The sequence below is a fragment of the Notamacropus eugenii genome, chromosome 1, assembly GCF_028372415.1.
Source record: "Notamacropus eugenii isolate mMacEug1 chromosome 1, mMacEug1.pri_v2, whole genome shotgun sequence".
NCBI lineage: Eukaryota > Metazoa > Chordata > Mammalia > Diprotodontia > Macropodidae > Notamacropus > Notamacropus eugenii.
The window spans coordinates 282,066,736-282,084,044 of NC_092872.1; the positions used below are offsets into that span (position 1 = coordinate 282,066,736).

The 17,309-nt window shown below is 44.4% G+C and overlaps 1 protein-coding gene across 5 annotated transcripts; it reads right to left on the reverse strand.

Annotated features, from left to right (window-relative positions):
- Positions 1 to 3,729: 3,729 nt before the first annotated feature.
- TEX36 (testis expressed 36) lies at positions 3,730 to 16,794 on the reverse strand. 5 transcript variants are annotated; one of them, XM_072629023.1, is made up of 5 exons: positions 16,687 to 16,794; positions 8,945 to 9,580; positions 6,047 to 6,178; positions 5,262 to 5,342; positions 3,730 to 4,387 (listed from the first exon to the last, which is right to left on the reverse strand). In XM_072629023.1, the coding sequence occupies exons 2-5, from the start codon at positions 9,476 to 9,478 to the stop codon at positions 4,163 to 4,165; spliced, it is 972 nt and encodes a 323-aa protein (XP_072485124.1). In that variant the 5' UTR covers positions 9,479 to 9,580; positions 16,687 to 16,794; the 3' UTR covers positions 3,730 to 4,162. The 5 variants fall into 5 exon arrangements, with proteins under 5 accessions (XP_072485124.1, XP_072485122.1, XP_072485123.1 ...); XM_072629021.1 differs by lacking the exon at positions 16,687 to 16,794 and adding an exon at positions 10,951 to 11,159; XM_072629022.1 differs by lacking the exon at positions 16,687 to 16,794 and adding an exon at positions 10,604 to 10,859.
- Positions 16,795 to 17,309: the final 515 nt, after the last annotated feature.

The following is a 17,309-nucleotide window of genomic DNA, read 5'->3' on the forward strand; positions in this document are numbered from 1 at the left end:
GACAAGAGGCCTCTCCTCTCTGGATTCTCCACCATCTTTCTCTCTCTTGCTTCCACAAAGAATCCTAAGCACTAAGTACCTAAGTACAAGAGTGCAAATATCTTGGCCAACAGTTTTATCCCAGACTAGAAGTTTTAGGAACTAAATCAATATTTAAAGGGGAAGGCAGAGAACAGACAGGAAGGGAATGGATAATGCCAGGAAGATTAACCTTCTCTTGGGTGTACAAATAGGAATGGGGAGAAGAGAAGGGAATTCCATATCTTCTGCCCTGCTCTCTCTGGGTAAGGTATGGAAGCAATGCTCAGCACACAGTCTCTTAGCCTGCCTGCCCTGATTCCTCCTTGGGTCTCGCACAGCAGAACTCTTAAGCTATCCAGAGATCACCTGCTCACGTTCTCTCCTTCCCACTTCGGCCTTGCTTCTCTAGCTTCCCCATCATCTAACCACAAACTATTTTCTCAAGGGTGTGAGGGGGTAGGTTGGGAGTCAAGATCATCCTACTCCTCCAGTAATACTGTAATAATTAATACAATAACATATCCAATCAAATAATCCAATCCCATGAGCATTTATTAAACACCTACTATATGCTAAGCACTGAGGATATGACTAATAAAAAGTCCCTCCTCTCAAGGAGCTTACAACCCAACGGGGAGATAAGAGGAGTCAGTAGAACAAGGGGTGGGGCAGGGAGAGACCAGAGAATGTCTTGTTGCAAGAAATTAAAACCAGGCAGAGTGGCAGATGTAAAGGGAAGTGAGCCAAAGTGTCCATTTTTTGCCCTCCATAAAGGAAGGCATTGGGAAAGTTTCATTCCCTTCTAGCTCTCCAAACAGAGCAGAGAGGAGGCTGAGGGAGGTGGTGTCAGGCGAGACTTGAATTAGCAGGGTTGAGAGGAATTGAACAGATAGGTAAGCTGACATAATTTTCTGAGCATGATCTTAATGAATAGGGCGTTGAACCTATTGCTAATGGGATCTCTGGTCTGCCTCCATCTGTGTCTAAAGACCTGGAGTGAGGGCCAACCGGACTTTTTAAACCTCGGTGTGTCTTCCTTCTGATTGGCCCGGCAATATGTCATTTGGTCTTCCCCCTGGCAAAAAGCAAGGCAATCCCAATTGGTGGTCACTTTAATGAGGAGATGGGCTAATAGTTCTTAGCTCCTCCCCACTGCTCCCTTGTTGGGGGTGGGGTGCAGGACTAATCCTAAAGTGAAAGGCTTAGTCTGTAGCTAGGAAAAGTGGGCAGATCTTCCCCTGGGGCTGATGGCTTCCCTCTCTGACACCTCAGGAATGCTAATGCTTTGTGAGACCCAGTTGCCTTTAGCAATCTTGGCTAGAAAAACAAAAGCCACTTCAGTCAGGTTCTTTTCTGGTTAGGTCTCCCCTTTATAGACCAGGTCACCCCGAATTTTGACAAGGTAAAGCAAGGACATGAGTCATTCCTGACAAGGTTGATCAATGGGGGCTGAGAGTGATCGCCTTACTCCATCACACCCTTCAGAAACTTCCTGCCCTGCCAAAGGGGTGGGGGAGGTCTATCAAAGTGAGGAAAAGGATGGATGACAGAGAGATACTGGTTATTAAATAATGTCATACAATTTTAATTTTCCTTAGTGGCATGTGATGAGACTAGAGGTGATGAGCTTCACCTGGGAAGGGCATCTTGTACTATGGTGTTGAATTAATAATGACAAATTAATAATAAAATAATTAATAATAAAATAATAATACCAATAATAGTCAATCTTATATTTATATAAGGTTTGTGATATGCTTCACAGATATTACCTCAGTCAAGTCTCACAACCAAAGTAGATACTGTGATCCTCATTTTACAGATAAGGAAACTGAGGCACAAAGAGGTGATCCAAACAGGTTCATATAGCTATTAAATGTCTCAAGAGCTAATTCAGATCTTGATTTCAAGTTCAGCTCTCTTCCCCAAGACTCTCTGCCCCTCTGGGCTGTGCCTTCTAAACTGGGACTCAACTCATTAAAAAAAAGTTTCTCCTCCAACCTCATTCTATGTGGGGCCAGAAGGGCCCTGTCCTTCAGATCCACTACTGCTCCCTCCACCCCTTGGCCTCTTCCCGGGCTTCACACACTATAGCTCTACCTGGATGGGGCAAACTTTCCTTTACATGCACCTCTTCTCCCACCTCTGGCCTCACCTACCAAATCGAATTTGCTCTATGCAGCAGAATTTCCACTTCCAGCTCTGGGCTTCCAGCGAATGACATAGAGAAGTGAGTGCATCGGAATCCGGGAAGGTATAGAACCCTGAGTGGAATGAGACTCGTACATTCCCATCACATAGCAGAGTGCCTGGCACAAAGCAGGTTCTTCATGTTTGTTAAATTTAAATTGTCCACAGAGTCTGGGCCTCTGTGCTCCCCATATGAAGTGATACATGTCCCCATAGGCAGGCACTGATGGGCTCAGAGGGGCTTCTGGTCACACTTGGTCAGATAAAGGATCTGAACTGGGTGTTCTGCATTCTCTTAGTACTATTATGGGGATAGAGTGAGTGGGTCAGGAAGAGAAGTGGTGACTTGGAGCAACATGGGTGGGGAGGAACAGGGGAAGCAGGTGAGTGACGTCTAGGCTGATATATGCCACCATCCTCAGCCCTTGAGATCATGTTGCATAGCTGATGCCTTGTAGTCCTTTGAATAATGTCTACTACCTCCACCTAGTTGCCAAATAGCTTGTGGGGACGGTTTTCTATCACAGGCAAGGTAAGTCTGGTTCTATGATATGGTCCCCCAGATATCATGTGGACTGGACCGGAAAAGTGCATTTCTGTTCATTTGATGGGGATCAGCCTTCCCTTTTTGCAAACTATCTCCTTGCTGGCACCTTCTCACATAAATAAGCCTCTGTTGGAGATAGGGGGTATCCCTCCTAAAGTCTGACTTGAAAACTTAGATAAGGCTTCTATAAATAGAGAAGTCCTTTGACCTTGACCTGTCTCCTTTAGACAAAGGCACTGCCCCAGGGGCTTTCCCCACTTGACTCCCACACACTCTTCTGTTGCTGCTTTGTGAGCAGAGAGGGTCCCCTATACATGGCACTTACACTCTTTCCTTTCCCCGACTTCCTCCTCATGGTCTTTCTTCTCCTTTTCCTTTGTTCTCATTCTTCCTCTCCCCCAGGGCTGAGAAGAGGTTTGGTCGTGCTCTCAGTCAGAGTCGGGAAATCCGTGGTTTTTACCAACTAGGAAGGCTCCAGTTATAGGACAGGAATACATTTTAATCAATTGTAATCCTTCTAAAAATGAGAATGTTTTATATCTTTAAAGTCGTTGGTAACTTGCATTACATAGGTGACATTTTTGATAAACAGTGAATTTCTTATTGAACCAAGAATTCCAGTATAGAATGGATATTGATGAGACACATGAAATACTTCTTTCTAAAGAAAAACTAGCTATTTGAGGGGTTCTGTTTTGCTGGTGCACTAAGACCAAAACCAAAAGATTCTAGGAATCTGGGTATCCCTACAGGTTTGCCGCAGATGCCACAGATGAGTAAAGCAGAAGACTTTCCCCTCTTCCCTCAGGCCTCATTAACAGCAGAACTAACTCTATACCACAAGGTTAGTAACAGATATCACCATCTCTGAAACCTTCCAAACCATTCCTTGTTCTTTTGGGTATAAATATGGCAGAGACCACAGGACTCCAGCAGTAAGCAGTTATAAAAGACGACAAACTTCATACTTCTTGCATTGATCATGATGCAAAATTTATTGATGAGTTCTCACAATGAATTTATTTTTATTTATCAACATATTTTACTCACATAATTTGGATTATAATGCAAAAAATACATAATTTTTTTCTCTTTTCCTGAATATCATTTTTAAAAATCTACAGATGAATATGGCAATACTGTAATAAATGGGGAGGGGGGTTCTATTCCCAGTATAATCATTTCTATGAACATTTTGCTATTTAAAGAAACTTATACACCAAAACTATTATTATGGAAGAAAGTCTCTCTCATGTCCACATTCACGTTCTAAGTTTGTGTTTTAAAAGTGGTACTAAATGCAAAGGACCTTCTTTTATCATACCCTTACATAAAAGGATGAGAAAAATGTCCTGAGGCTAGGAATTTGCTGGAAAATGTGCAAGGCTTCCCAGCACCCTCTCATTAGAGGGGTCTCCCTCCCCATATAAAAGGATCGTCCCACCTGTCAGAATGGTGTTTTGGGTAGAGTGGAAATAACCGGCCTTTTGCTCTTGGTTTAGCCATGTACGATGCCTGATAAGTGCTTATGTTGTCCTCTAGGGGGGGTACGTAACCACTTGCCCAGCGATTGAAATTGGTAGACTGGAAGTGTAACTGCTCCTGGTCCAGCTTCTTACGCCCTAGACGCTGGTGAAGGAGAAGGAAAAGACAGGCAAGAAGTAAGGTCAAGATCAGGATGTTTCTCTTCTACTCAAGCTACCTATTCCCAAACCTTTCTGAGTTCTGGTTATTTTCCAGCCTCCTGCTTATTCCTAAGATGTCTCTCCCATCCCACTTATGATTGTGTATAGAAAAGAACATAGAAGTTAGAGTCAGAAGGGACTTTGGTGAAGATGAGTAGTTCCATCCCTTCATTTTACAGAAAAGAAAAACCTGAGGCTAAGAGAGTTTAAGTCCCATGCCCAAAGTCACACACAGCTAAGAATTAGCAGATCCAGGATTAGAAGCCAAGTCTTGTATTGAAACGCCATGATGCTTTCTCTAATTTATATTACTTAATGGTCAAAGGGATAATTTCAGAGACTACCAGGTTCTCCCCCAAAAAACCAAGCAAGAATGAACGGACAAGCAGAAAATATCTCCCTGTCCTTTGGGAGGTATTCTGCCTGTGTAAAACAAGGATCCTTTAGTCAGATCTCAATCAGTCATGTTCAGGCAGAGACCACCTTAGCCTGGTGATATAGGAGGTAAGAAAAAAAAGGCAGTGAGCATGTGCAGGAAAGGATCCATTGGGCCAACATCCCAGCGTCCACATCCTAATAGAACATTGTAGAAGCAACTTACAAAAGCTGCAGGATGAGAGAGCTGCCAAGTACAGCCCCAAAGCTGGCAACTTTAGCAAGTGTCTAGGAATATCAAAGATCTCATGCTTTTCAGAGCTATTTTTTACACTGGCTTTTGATACTATTTGGATTTCAAACTTGTTCCACTTTTCAGGTTGTTGTTCCATTGGGGAGGGAGGGGCATGCTATCTCCCCAGGGCACAAAAGTGAATACTCACTTCATCCAGACCATGGCCACAGAATTCCAAGCCTCGCCTATTATCGTGCATTGAAAATGGGAAGTAGTTTCTGCTGGCTTGCTGGAAAAGAAAGGGATGAGAGAGAGAAAGGGAAGTGTCAGAATTCAGGTGGGCTATGCCATTCCATTGATGGAAAAGGAAAACTAGTGAACCAAGTGGAGCAATAATAAAGGAAAGGAGCCAGGAAAAGTGAGGCAAGAGTCGGCTTGCACTAGGCACAGGACTTTAAAATACAAACTCATTTTTTTCACTCAGCCTTATAGACACTGGAAAAATCTTCCCTCAAATGGCTCACTTGAAGGAAATGGAAGGAACATCTCTTCCAAACTCGGTGTGCAATGCACAAAGTCTGTGATTATATCTAATTCAGTCTCTGATGGTCACTAACCTTGCTAAATCACTGCCCCTCCTGGGCATCAGTTTCCCCATCTGTAGCATGGAGGGATTGGAAGTGATGACTTCTGAAGTCCCTTCTAGAGTTGGGATGCTATAGTCCTATGATCATGTAGTTCATTCAAGTGCATGTGGCACTTTTCACATATTAACTTGGTTGATCTTCACAAAAATGTTGTGAGGGAGCGATTACAGGGGTTGACATTCCATTTCACAGATGAGGAAGCTGAGGCCAGGGTAGAGGAAGTGATTGGCCTCTAGGTGCATAGCTCTCTAAGGGTTGAGGGCGGGAGATGAGGCCAGGTTCTTGGCATTACATAGCCCAACCCCATTCTCCCACATTTCTAGCCCCAGATGCACAGGTAACTCACCTGCTGGCGGAGCTGGTAGCGTGAAGGCAGCCACTCCTCCACCTTCCGCTTACTCTCTGGGAGGAAAGGCTGCTTCATCATGGCAGTGGTGGTGGACTCGGGGGTTTTTTCAATCAGGCCAATATGAGGAAACTGGAAAACATGACAGGTTTGGATCAAAACCAGCCCAATCAGATCTGTGACCCCAGCTTCGGGTTTCCTCTGGGAAGTGACCAAAATGCATTTGGGGTTTTCTTGGCACATCATGGCAACCACCTACAGTTTGAAATGGAAAGGATCTATGATGTTGGACAACAGTTATTTGTGTAACTGGCTCCCTCACCTGTCCACTCCTTGCCACTGTGGAGCCCATTCATTCATATTTTGTGTAGGCCCCCACAGCACCTAGTAGAATGTGAGCTGCCTGAGAGCAGGGAATGGTTCATTTTTGCTTCCATATAGGGTCTGGCACACAGTACCCACTTAATAGGGCAGGTAGGTGGTACTTCAGCAGCTAGAGCACCAGGCCTGGAGTTAGAGAGACTCATTTTCCTGAGTTCAAATTCATCCTCAGACACTTGCTAGCTGTGTGACCCAGGGCAAGTCACCTTACCCTGTTTGCCTCAATTTCCTCATCTGCAAAATGAGCTGGAGAAGGAAATGACAAACTACTCCAATATTTTTGTCCAAACAATCCCAGATGGGGTCACGACTGAAGCAATAGAACTGCAACACCAACATCACCAATAGGCACTTTATACAAGCTTCTTGAAGCAAACTGAAATGTTTCTGATTCCATGTGGAGGCTGTGTCCTTGTGGTCAGACAGTATGAGAACAACAATGCTGAAAGGGAAAGATGGAAGAACAGACAGCATGATTTCTGAGTTATGAAGAGAAGTGGGCACTCCACAAAGATCTGGGAGGTCACTGTCCTCCATCTGCCCAGGGCTTCCCCACTCTCTTCATTCCAAAGGCCCTTGACGTCATCCCCCACCATTCCCTCTTTTCCTCTTGGACCTGTCTCCTATCCAAGGCCAGGGCCTCTATTCTCTCCCTCCATCTCCTCCCTTTCTGTCTCCTCCAGAAAACTGGCACATCATTCACAGCATCACAGAGAGCAAGCCCCATCTTCCTTGTTGCCCTCTCCATCCCTCCAGTCACCCCAACTCACAATCTCAGCACCTTCTCATTCTGGATCTTTCCAATCAGCTGCCATCTTGTCAATCCCATCTCCACAATAGGCCTCATGTACATACCCTTCTCTCCACTCACATAGCCACCCCTGGCTCAGACTGGTTTCCCTTTGGAATTCTCTTTGGAATTTCTCCTTTGTACACAGCTGCCCCAAACACGGGCTTGGCCAGGCCACTCTCCCAGTCAAAATTAAGACTTTTGACGTTTGAACCATTTCACAGCCTGCCTATAGCCCACATTTCCAGGCTTACTGTGAATTTTTCCCTCATACAGTCTATCCTCTAGCCCACAGGGTCTACAATCTCTTATCTCCAAGCTTTCGCCCAAGCTTTCCACATCCCTGGAAAGTGCACCTTCCTCAGTTCTACCTCACAAAATCCCTGGCTTCCTTTAAGGTTCAGCTCAAGTAACTCCTCCCACGAGGCCTAACTCCCCCCCTCTCCTTCACACACACACACACACACACACACACACACACACACACACACACACACACACACACACACACACTCTTAGTACCCCACAATTACTTTGAATTGACTTATCTGTGCACATATCTACTGTCTTCCCACCCCTCAGTCCCCCAAGAGAAAGTGGGGTCCTAAAAGTCATTGTGTTCTTGTTTTTGAACACTTGATGCCTGTGGAGGTGATTTAGCAAAGACTTATTCAATCAATCTATCAATGAAAACCAGGAGTTACCCTATGCCTTGCTTCCTCTAGGTGGATATTGGAGTGGAAAGGTAGGCAGCTTCCAGAGAGAATCAATGTCTCCTCCCCTACCCTCCCCCTCCCCTGTCAACAACCCAGGACTCAATCTATGGTTTTTGTTCCAGGTGCAAAAATTCCTAGGGACGGTCATGGCAGAAGGGTTTTACAGTATCTATCAAAAATCAAGTCTGACTTCCTCATCTAATGAGCGAGGAAAGGATTGGTCCATGCTAAGTATTATCAGCCAGCACTGGAACAGGAGCCTCAGTCTTTCCCCTCCCTCCTGGTTCCAGGTCGGGCTCTGCCTTCAGTGTGTCCCATTTCCCACCTCCAGACCCCTGAGCAGACAGGCACTGCCATCAGCTCTAGAAAGTTCTGCAGAAAGGATCTACCTTCTTCTACTAGCACAGCAGTAGCAGTGACGCCCCTGCCAGCTAAGTGACAAACCCCTACTTTGGTTCATTTGTATCCTGTGATTCCGTGGATTAAATTGCTGTTTAAAAAAAAATTACTGGCGTTTTCATTTCACTCCTTTAAAAATATATTTAATGGCTATAACATGATAGCTGTGAAATAAACCCTTCTGTTAGATATGATAGCCGTGAAATATGGCTTTTTAACTCATTGGCGGTACGGTTTTTGCTGCAGTCATTCAGTCACAGAATGACTGAAATATTAAAGATTATCCTCAATGTGAAAATGAGAGGAAGAGATGGGGAAAGCCTGTGACCTTGCTACATTAGAACCAGAGACATTTCCACATCCAAGGTCATCGGGGTATCCTTGACCTTGAAGCTCCCCCTACCCCAGCTGACCCCCTCTCTCTGACTTAGAGTACGTGAAAGAGGATCAGGATGAGCTTGTGGGAGGGGACCTGCTCAGATGGGATCAGGCACAGAGAAGACCCTTCATAAATCTTCCTGGGAATGGATTGGGCTGGATTTGCACTTGGTTTTCACCAGAACCCTGGGCTTCTGGGAGAAAACGTGTCTAGGTTCAGCCAAGCTTTCTTACCCATATCCCTGCCTTCTGTTTCCTGGAGGCAATGATCCTGGAGACATGTGAATACAGCAAAGATGAGGAAGGGAAAGTCGGAGGGGCTTGGGCAGCTGAGGTGACTGAAAAGGCTGGTGAGCCCAGGGTGTCTGGAGAGGCTGGTGAGCCCAGGGTGTCTGGAGAGGCTTGTGAGCACAGGGTGGCTGAAGAGGCTGGTGAGCCCAGGGTAGCTGGAGAGGCTCGTGGGCCTGGGGTGGCTGAACAGGCTGGTGAGACTGGTGTGGCTGGACAGGTTCGTGAGCGTGGGATGGCTGAACAGGCTGATGAGACTGGTGTGGCTGGATAGGTTCGTGAGCCTGAGGTGGTTGAACGGGCTGGTGAAACCGACATGGCTGGACAGTTTTGTGAGCATGGGGTTGCTGAAGAAGCTGGTGAGACCAGAATGACTGGACAGGCTGGTGAGACCCAGGTAGCTGGACAGGCTCGTGAGCCCAGAGTGCCCCGGAAGGTTTCAGCCGGACTAGCTGGCTCCATTGGCTCAGGCTGCTCCATGAAGTCTGAGGATTAGGGAGTCTGTGTTCTTCCTACATCTCTTGTTTTGCTCTAGATTCTGGTTCAGACTCTTGGGCCTCTGTGGAAGTTAGAACCCCAGGGCTGTCATGGAAGGAGAAGGACACAGCAGAATGAGTGCTGAGCTCTCAGTGTTCCCTGATGTTTGTCTGTAATCGAGGGTTCCCTAGGTGAGTGGGAAAGGGCCAGGTTCTGCCTGCCTGGGCAGTACTGGACAGTCACCAGGCAACAGCACAGCTGAAGTAAACATGCCCATCTAAGCCCAACTGCTGCCCCCATTTACTGGTATCCTGCTCAGCCCCATTTCTCCATTGTACCTTTTCATGTTCCAGACTCTCCACTTCCCTGGAGTTCTCCTCTAGCATCTTCATGCTTACTCTCTCCCTCACATATTTCCTCCACCTTCCAGACATACTAGAAGCCTGGGCTTCTGAAGATACCTCACCCCTTGCCTCCCTGTCACTCGAAAATCACCCCATCTAGTCTTTGTTCTTCCCTGTTCCCATTCCATGGGTACCCCTCTCCCTGACCTCTGCACACCCAGACACATATACTACAAGGTTTACTGCACCTGGCTTGGTCCTGACTCAGTCCAGATGGTGGGATCAAAAGCTCATTTCAAATCCTGCTTCCTTTTCTACAGGTAAGGAAACATAAGTGACTTGCCCAAGGTCACATAGCTGGTAAAGCTTGGATATAAATCCAGGTCCCCTGACTGTAATGCCTATATCCTTTCCAATTTACCACAGTTCTTACATCTGCTGTAATCCACTACTGGCCTCCAGGTCATTCTCCTTCTCACAGGTGCCTTTAGACTTGGAAATGGCAATGTTCAGGTATGAACGTGACTTTGAGTGTCCTGGCTTCCCAGGTCATCAGACCCTTGACTTGTATGTCTTTGATCTCACCTTAAAACTCATCATCACCCAAAATTATTCCATCTCTCTGAAATACCCCTTTCTAACTACGATCTCCTGTCCTTATAGCTTTCCCAGTGCCCAACCCTGAAAATCTGCTCATCCTCACCCCTTCTTTTATCCCCTGTTCTCTTAGTCACCCCCATTCTGATCTCACTGCCCCCTTCTCAAACTTGACCCTAGAACTTACCAGCTCAATAGGACATTTTCCTTTAGTCTTGAATGCTTTGTTCCAATGTCCATGGGCTGGTCATTTCCTTCTCAACTCCTGAACTCCAACTCCTGTTAATGCTCCGTCTTGGGTCACCCTACCATCTACCTCCTCCCTTCCTCTCCTCTCCCCCCAGCCATTGAATACTCCTAGAGAAAGTCATTGAACCATAGCCGACTGGGGTCATTCAACATTTCTATTGGTTCACCTCAGTTCTGCTCTCACCCATGTACAGAAACCCACTGAGTCATCTCTGATCCTCTATCATCCTCCCAAAAGCACCTGTTCCCAACCTTCTCTTTTCTCTTTGAGCTCCCAGCTCCCACCTTTGTCTCAGTAGATGATGTCACTTGCTAGGGCACTGAGAATAGGAAAGTCATCCGAGTGAAGAACGTCATTTCCTCTCTCTCAAACTTCTCAAGATCTTCACCCAAGTTTTTCTGCTTTGTCCCAGCACAGGGGAAGAGGCAGCAGCCTTTCTCCCCATGGCCAAGATTTCAACCCTCTCCATCTGCCCTTGATTCCATGAGTGCCCCAATGGTGTTTGTTCAGGGCTTTAAAACTGGCAGAGGACATTCCATTCATTACCTCATTTTGATCTCATACCTTGTGGAGCAGGTTTTATAGGTATTGTTATCCCTATTTTACATGTGAGGAGACAAGGTTAGAGGTTTGAGTCGCTCATGCATGGTAACATAGCTAGGGAAGGAAGTTGGATGTCAGTGCTGGTTTTCCCATGGGGTTCTACTTCAGGCAGCTGTGTAGTGTAGTAGAGCAAAGAGTCTGAAGTCAGGAAGACTCATCTTCTTGGGTTCAAATCTGGCTTCAGACACTTATTTGCTGTGTGACCCTGTTTGCCTCAGTTTCCTCATCTGTAAAATGAGCTGGAGAAGAAAATGGCAAACCACTCTGGTGTCTTTACCAAGAAAGCCCAAGATGGAGTCACAAAGAGTCAGACACAGTTGAAAAACGACTGAACATACTTCTAATACTATCACTCCTACAATCTTACCACCATTAACAACCACCTAGTAGACTTCACTAACTTTTGGCAAAGGCATTTAGTTGTTAAGATAGTAGAGTAAGAACAGTGGGCCCAAAGCCTTCTTCCCAGCCCTCCCCACTCTTTCCACAAAGACACTGGGAAGAGGAGGCTCACACTTTGAGTACATCTAAGTGAGGCAGATGCAGCCAACCCTCTGATGACATGGTCAAGGGAAGCAAAGATGGAGAAAATGACTCCTTCCTCCACTACTCCTCCAGAATAATTCTCTCTCAGGGGTCTGACTTTTCTTCCACTTTTGGCTCCAATTCCTGCACCTCGGATTTATGCTGTCCCTCTCTCCCTCTCCTGCCCCTCTGTTGAATTAGGGGATTGATGTAATTCCTATGGCCCCTAGAGATCTATCCAGCACACTTTCCCAGCCAATCACTCCAGATCCATTTTTGACCCAAAGAGGAGATTCTACCTTAAAAAGGTATCTGGGAGTAAAGAATCTTATTTAAATATTTCAAAACTAAGCATGTGTGACTACATCTGTGAGAGCAGAACTGAGGTGTAGGTGACTACAATGAGGTTGTAAGAAAACTTAACCTCACTTTAGGATTATATTCTGGGTTCAGTGATTCTAACTCATTGAAAGGGAAGAAAGGGAAAGATCCTCTCCCTTACATAAACACGGGCAAAATGAAGACCAAAATGATCCCTGTTGGCAGATGGAGTTGAGAAATTCCAGAGAATTGCCAGTTAAACTAATTGAAATGATGAATAGCCTCGGTAAAGTAGCTGGTGACAAAATAAATTCATGAGAATCATCAGCATTTCTATAAATGATGAGTAGATCTGGCTAGCTCTCAGATATCCCATGCATTTTGTAGTTACGTTGAAACTTACCAACAGTCACACAAGATTTATGTAAATACAGCTACCACTCTGTTTACAGAGACGAAGGTTTAAATAAACAGAAAGATACTCATCTCTCAACTACACCTCTAAAATAAATACATAACATATATTATTTGTAATATGATGTTATATGTAATATATAGCCATATGTACATCACACAAACCACAGATATATAGATAATATATAGTATCTAAATATTTATTCTAAACAATACATTCTATACAATCTATAAATAATATAAATGCATGAATATATAAATTATAAACATAAGATATTTATTATGGTGTGTTACAGTAGAATATGCAATATTGATGTAATGTTTTATATGGATGCTATATTAATATCATAGGTTCTATATTAATGTCATATAATATAATATATAACAATAATATATAGCATATTATTTATATCATACATTATATGTGTATTATATGATATAATACCATGTTATACATAATGATATAGAAATATACAATACATATAATATGCATAATAAAATTATATTAGTTAAATCAATGCATACATTCAGTTCTATTCCAATCAAATGATAAATTTTGGGAGTCCCCTTGCATCACCTTTGTGGTGGAATTCCGAGGACAGACAGAAGCAAGAGTTTCATTTATCCCCCCCTTTCTCTTTCTTGGGATTTCTCTTTTTGGTCCCAATGTGGAGTATCTGTTGTGTTTTCCAGGAGGTCTTTCTTTGGTGACTTTCTGATGTTCTTTTAACACCCCTGGGATGACAGGTGGCTCCCCTTTGTTCCTCCATGGTATGAATTGAGTAATCCTCTTAAGAAGAACATAAAAGAAGTTATAATTATAAGTCTGTTTGAAAATGAAGCCCATAGGAATGGAAAATACAACTCAAGTCTTCAGCTCCTTAAAACAAAACATTTGTTGTAGAAGAGAAAATTAGTCATGTTTGAGGCAGTGACAGAGGGTTTGGCTCTGGCACCACACAGGGAGAAAGGCAGAGGGTCTGTAAGCAAAAGAGAAGTCTTTGGACCTTTAAAAACTATTTTATACACTGATTGTGCACTATAAAACATGATGCAGATTTCATCAACTTGGCAGTAAACTGTGGGCTAATAAAATGGCCTTGTTACAAAGATAATAATAAAAAATTTTTAAAAGGAGCCATAAAAAATGGAGCCAGGTTGGGTGATGGCTGCAGGCTCTGGTTTCTCTACCTCAAGAGAGATCCAAAGTTCATTGGTTGAGTTAATGGGGCATACAGACACAAACACCACCTCGTTTGCTCTGGCTTTGGTCCTTTATTAATGTTCCAGGGCAATTTTGCCCCACAGACCCAGCTTTTAAAAGGCACCTGGGAAAAGATACTGAATGTGACCTTACTTGAATGGGAAATACATATACCTTATGAATTCCAGTCATAGGTAAGGCTGCTTTATAAAACTGAAAAGACTCAGAAATAAATGTTAATGATGATGAAGATGAGGATGATATAATAAATTTTAGCTACTTAGTTGACCCTGAAAGTTGAAGATGTGGATGTGGAGGAATATACTTCTCTTCCTACTGAAGTTACTCCCTCCTGGTCCACCAGAAAATAAGCTGCCTGAAGCCAAGGAAGCACAGGGTGAGGTTGAGTCAGGGGGTACAGCTATCCCCATTCCCAGATCTGCTCCTTACTTCCTGTGGGACTTGGAACAAGCCCCTCTCTGGGTGTCCATAAGCAAAAGGCCCAGGCTGCACTAAGGGACCACCAAGGTCCCTTCCGGCTCCAGAGCGTTGACCCTCTGGCTGATCTGTCTACCTTTATGACCCCAGCTCCTCTTACAGTGCCCAGGTGGCACTGCTTATGGAACTATGTGCTGCACAAGCCTCTTCTGCCCATTAAATCCAGGTTAGTGCAGACTATTCCTGGACACTGTCAGCTGCAGGAGTTTCTAGCCTAGGTGTCATGGCTAGGTACTCCCTTCCCTTTTCATAACAGTAGAAGTAGCTCTGACAACCACCCACTAGGGGAGAAGTCCATAAGAAGGACTGCCAGAGGGATGAAATCAGCTGGCAGAAAACAAGTCCAGTGGGTCTGACAGCCGGTGAGGATGCCTTCCATGAGGTTGGCACTTCCCCAACAGGTCAGTGAAATGGGGATGACAGCACCTATCTCACAGGGTTGTTGTAGGATCAAATGAAATAATATCTGTAAAGTGCTTTGTAAAACTGAAAATGCTCTGGAAATAAAAGTTGTTGATGATGAAGATTATGGAAAACAAGAAAGGAGTTCTGTTTCCACAGGTTAAAACTCCCAGCCTTAAGTGATCAGAGTTGTGACCTAGCATGGTCAGATTAAAGGTCAGAAACGCGTATGCAGAACATGGCCAATTGAGAGTGTGGTAGGAAGTCCAAAATTTAGAATAGTATAAAAAGGGCTTGCATTGGTCTGAACAAATTGTAGTCTTACTTGGGAGCTACTGGTTCATTCAGGGGGAATCAATGTGGAAGGCACTCCTTCCTCCTAAAAAGAGGGGTGGGGTCCACTTTGACCAAAGCATTCAATTTCTCTGAACTCTGCTCTAATAAATTTTCCTTGATACCTTTTTGTGTGTCAAGTGTGTTTCTAACAAGATGATAATGTAGTAAATTCCTTGAGGTTAGAGACCGTTTTCATGTTTGTCTTTCCCCAGTATCTGGCACATAGTAGGTCCTTGTTGAATTGAATTCTTCTCCACCAGAACTCTCTCTGTATTTATATCTGTCTCTGTTTCTCTCTTTTCCTCTCCTTCTCTTTTTCTTTCTCTCCCCTTTCCCTTCTACTTCGCCTTCTCTCTTTCCTTCCCTTTCTCTCTCTGTCCTTCCTTTCTCTCCTCCTCCTCCTCCTTCTCTCTCTCTCTCTCTCTCTCTCTCTCTCTCTCTCTCTCTCTCTCTCTCTCTCTCTCTCTCTTGGATTTGTCTGGTAGGGAGATGGGAATCAATCCAAGGGAGACCAAGAGTATCCTGAGAATAGTCTTTTGGCCCAAGACTATAATTTTAAACCTTGATCAAGCAGCCTGTGATGGGAAGTGAGCTGACCTCTCCTTTGTGAGTCACTCGTCGGGCCACCAGCAAATTATTCTTGAATTCTAAAACTCAAGATTCTCTCTTCAGTTGAGTAATAGAAGACCTAATGTCTCAATTAATTAAGCAGCTGAATAATCACTCTTCCATTGCAAATAACTCATTGATAACTGTAGTCTCAGAGGGCTGGCTGAGGCTGAGGTTAGGTGACTTGTCTGAAGTCACAAATCTAAGACGTATAAGAGGCTGTGGAGGTTGTTCTTCCTTCATTTATGAAGAGGCCCAATGGTACCATGGTGATGTCTTGACTTTCTGGTGAATTGGATTAAGTGAGGCAGAGCTGCGCAAATCATCCACCCCACTCTTCTGGAGTCACGGAAGCCCAGTGGCAGGACAGGGCATGAATCAAGGTCATGGCCTTCTATCCTCTTTGGTAGCTGCCTCCTCTTTAGTGAGAATAATCAGTTAAAATGGGAAGCTATCCAAGGTTGGGCTAGAGTTAAGTTCCCCACCCCCTCCTCTCACCTGCCCTTCTCCCTGCCCACCTCTCTTGAGGCAAGGTTTCGAATTGTAGGGGAAGGGGCAATAGAATCTCAAAGTGAGTGGGCCATGTTTCTTCAGGGAAGGTCTAATCTAGGCCCCTTGTTGGCAAAACCGTATTTATGCTCAGGTACAAGTTAGATGAGACAGCCTCTGGGCTTCCTTCCAACTCTGAAATTCCAATTGTGTGATTAGGCGTACTTTTCCCAGGAATTAATAGAGACTAACAAGACCTAAACTTCTTATGAGAATCATAGGTTTTCAAGTAGGATGAGGACTCAGAGACCATCTAATCAAACCTCATTTTACAGATGAGGGAACTCAAGACCAGAGAGATGAAAAAGCCATGTATGAAGTTGGTGGCAAAGCCAGCACCAGATTTCTTGTCCCCTGACTCTCTCAGGGCATTCTCAACATTCTTCCTAATCAAGTCAGAGTATGAGTAATCAACATTTAAAAAAAAAAAGTCTTTAAAATCTAACAGTTAGCCATTTCTCATCATCATCATTACCATGAATACTAAAATACTTGGGGAGGGACTTCATGGTATAGTTAGTTCAGAGATTTGGAAGCAAAGAATTATCCTATTACTTACATAACAGACTTCTCTAAAATGGCAATGGAGTGATTTGAAGATAGCAATTACTCTGAAGCAGAGGACAAATATGATTTTATCTGGCTACTCATTCCAATTTGATGATTTGGATACCTTGTCAGAGAAGTACTGGATCTTAGAGGAGGAGAGCCCATTTGGAGTCCAGTTCTGCCTGTGACAGTTACTAGCTGTGGAACTCTGGGCTATGGGCAGTTGACACACTGTCAAGTGCACACTATCAAGACCTCCAGCCCTAGAAAAATCCCAGGTTCATTCTTTTTGTATCCAGAACACCTTGCCAGACAAAGCTCAGCACAGCACAGTTAGGAAAGATGTCCATAGAGGCCCCAAAGGACAGAACATCATGAAGTCCAATTTCTTGGATGTGATGATGACTAGACAAGGCGGCTGTTGAACTCTTCTTTCTATGGTGTGTCTATAGCAATTCTCACAGAGGTTCCAGTTGGTATCTTATCCACAAACATCCACTCAGACACCTTGGCATCTTCTCAGCCACTGCCCCTTCCCCGCAACCTGGACCTTTGCACCAGACATCCCCCCTTCTCAGCACCCACCCCAACTCTACCCTGGGTGATCCCAGACCAGGCTTCACATCTAATCCA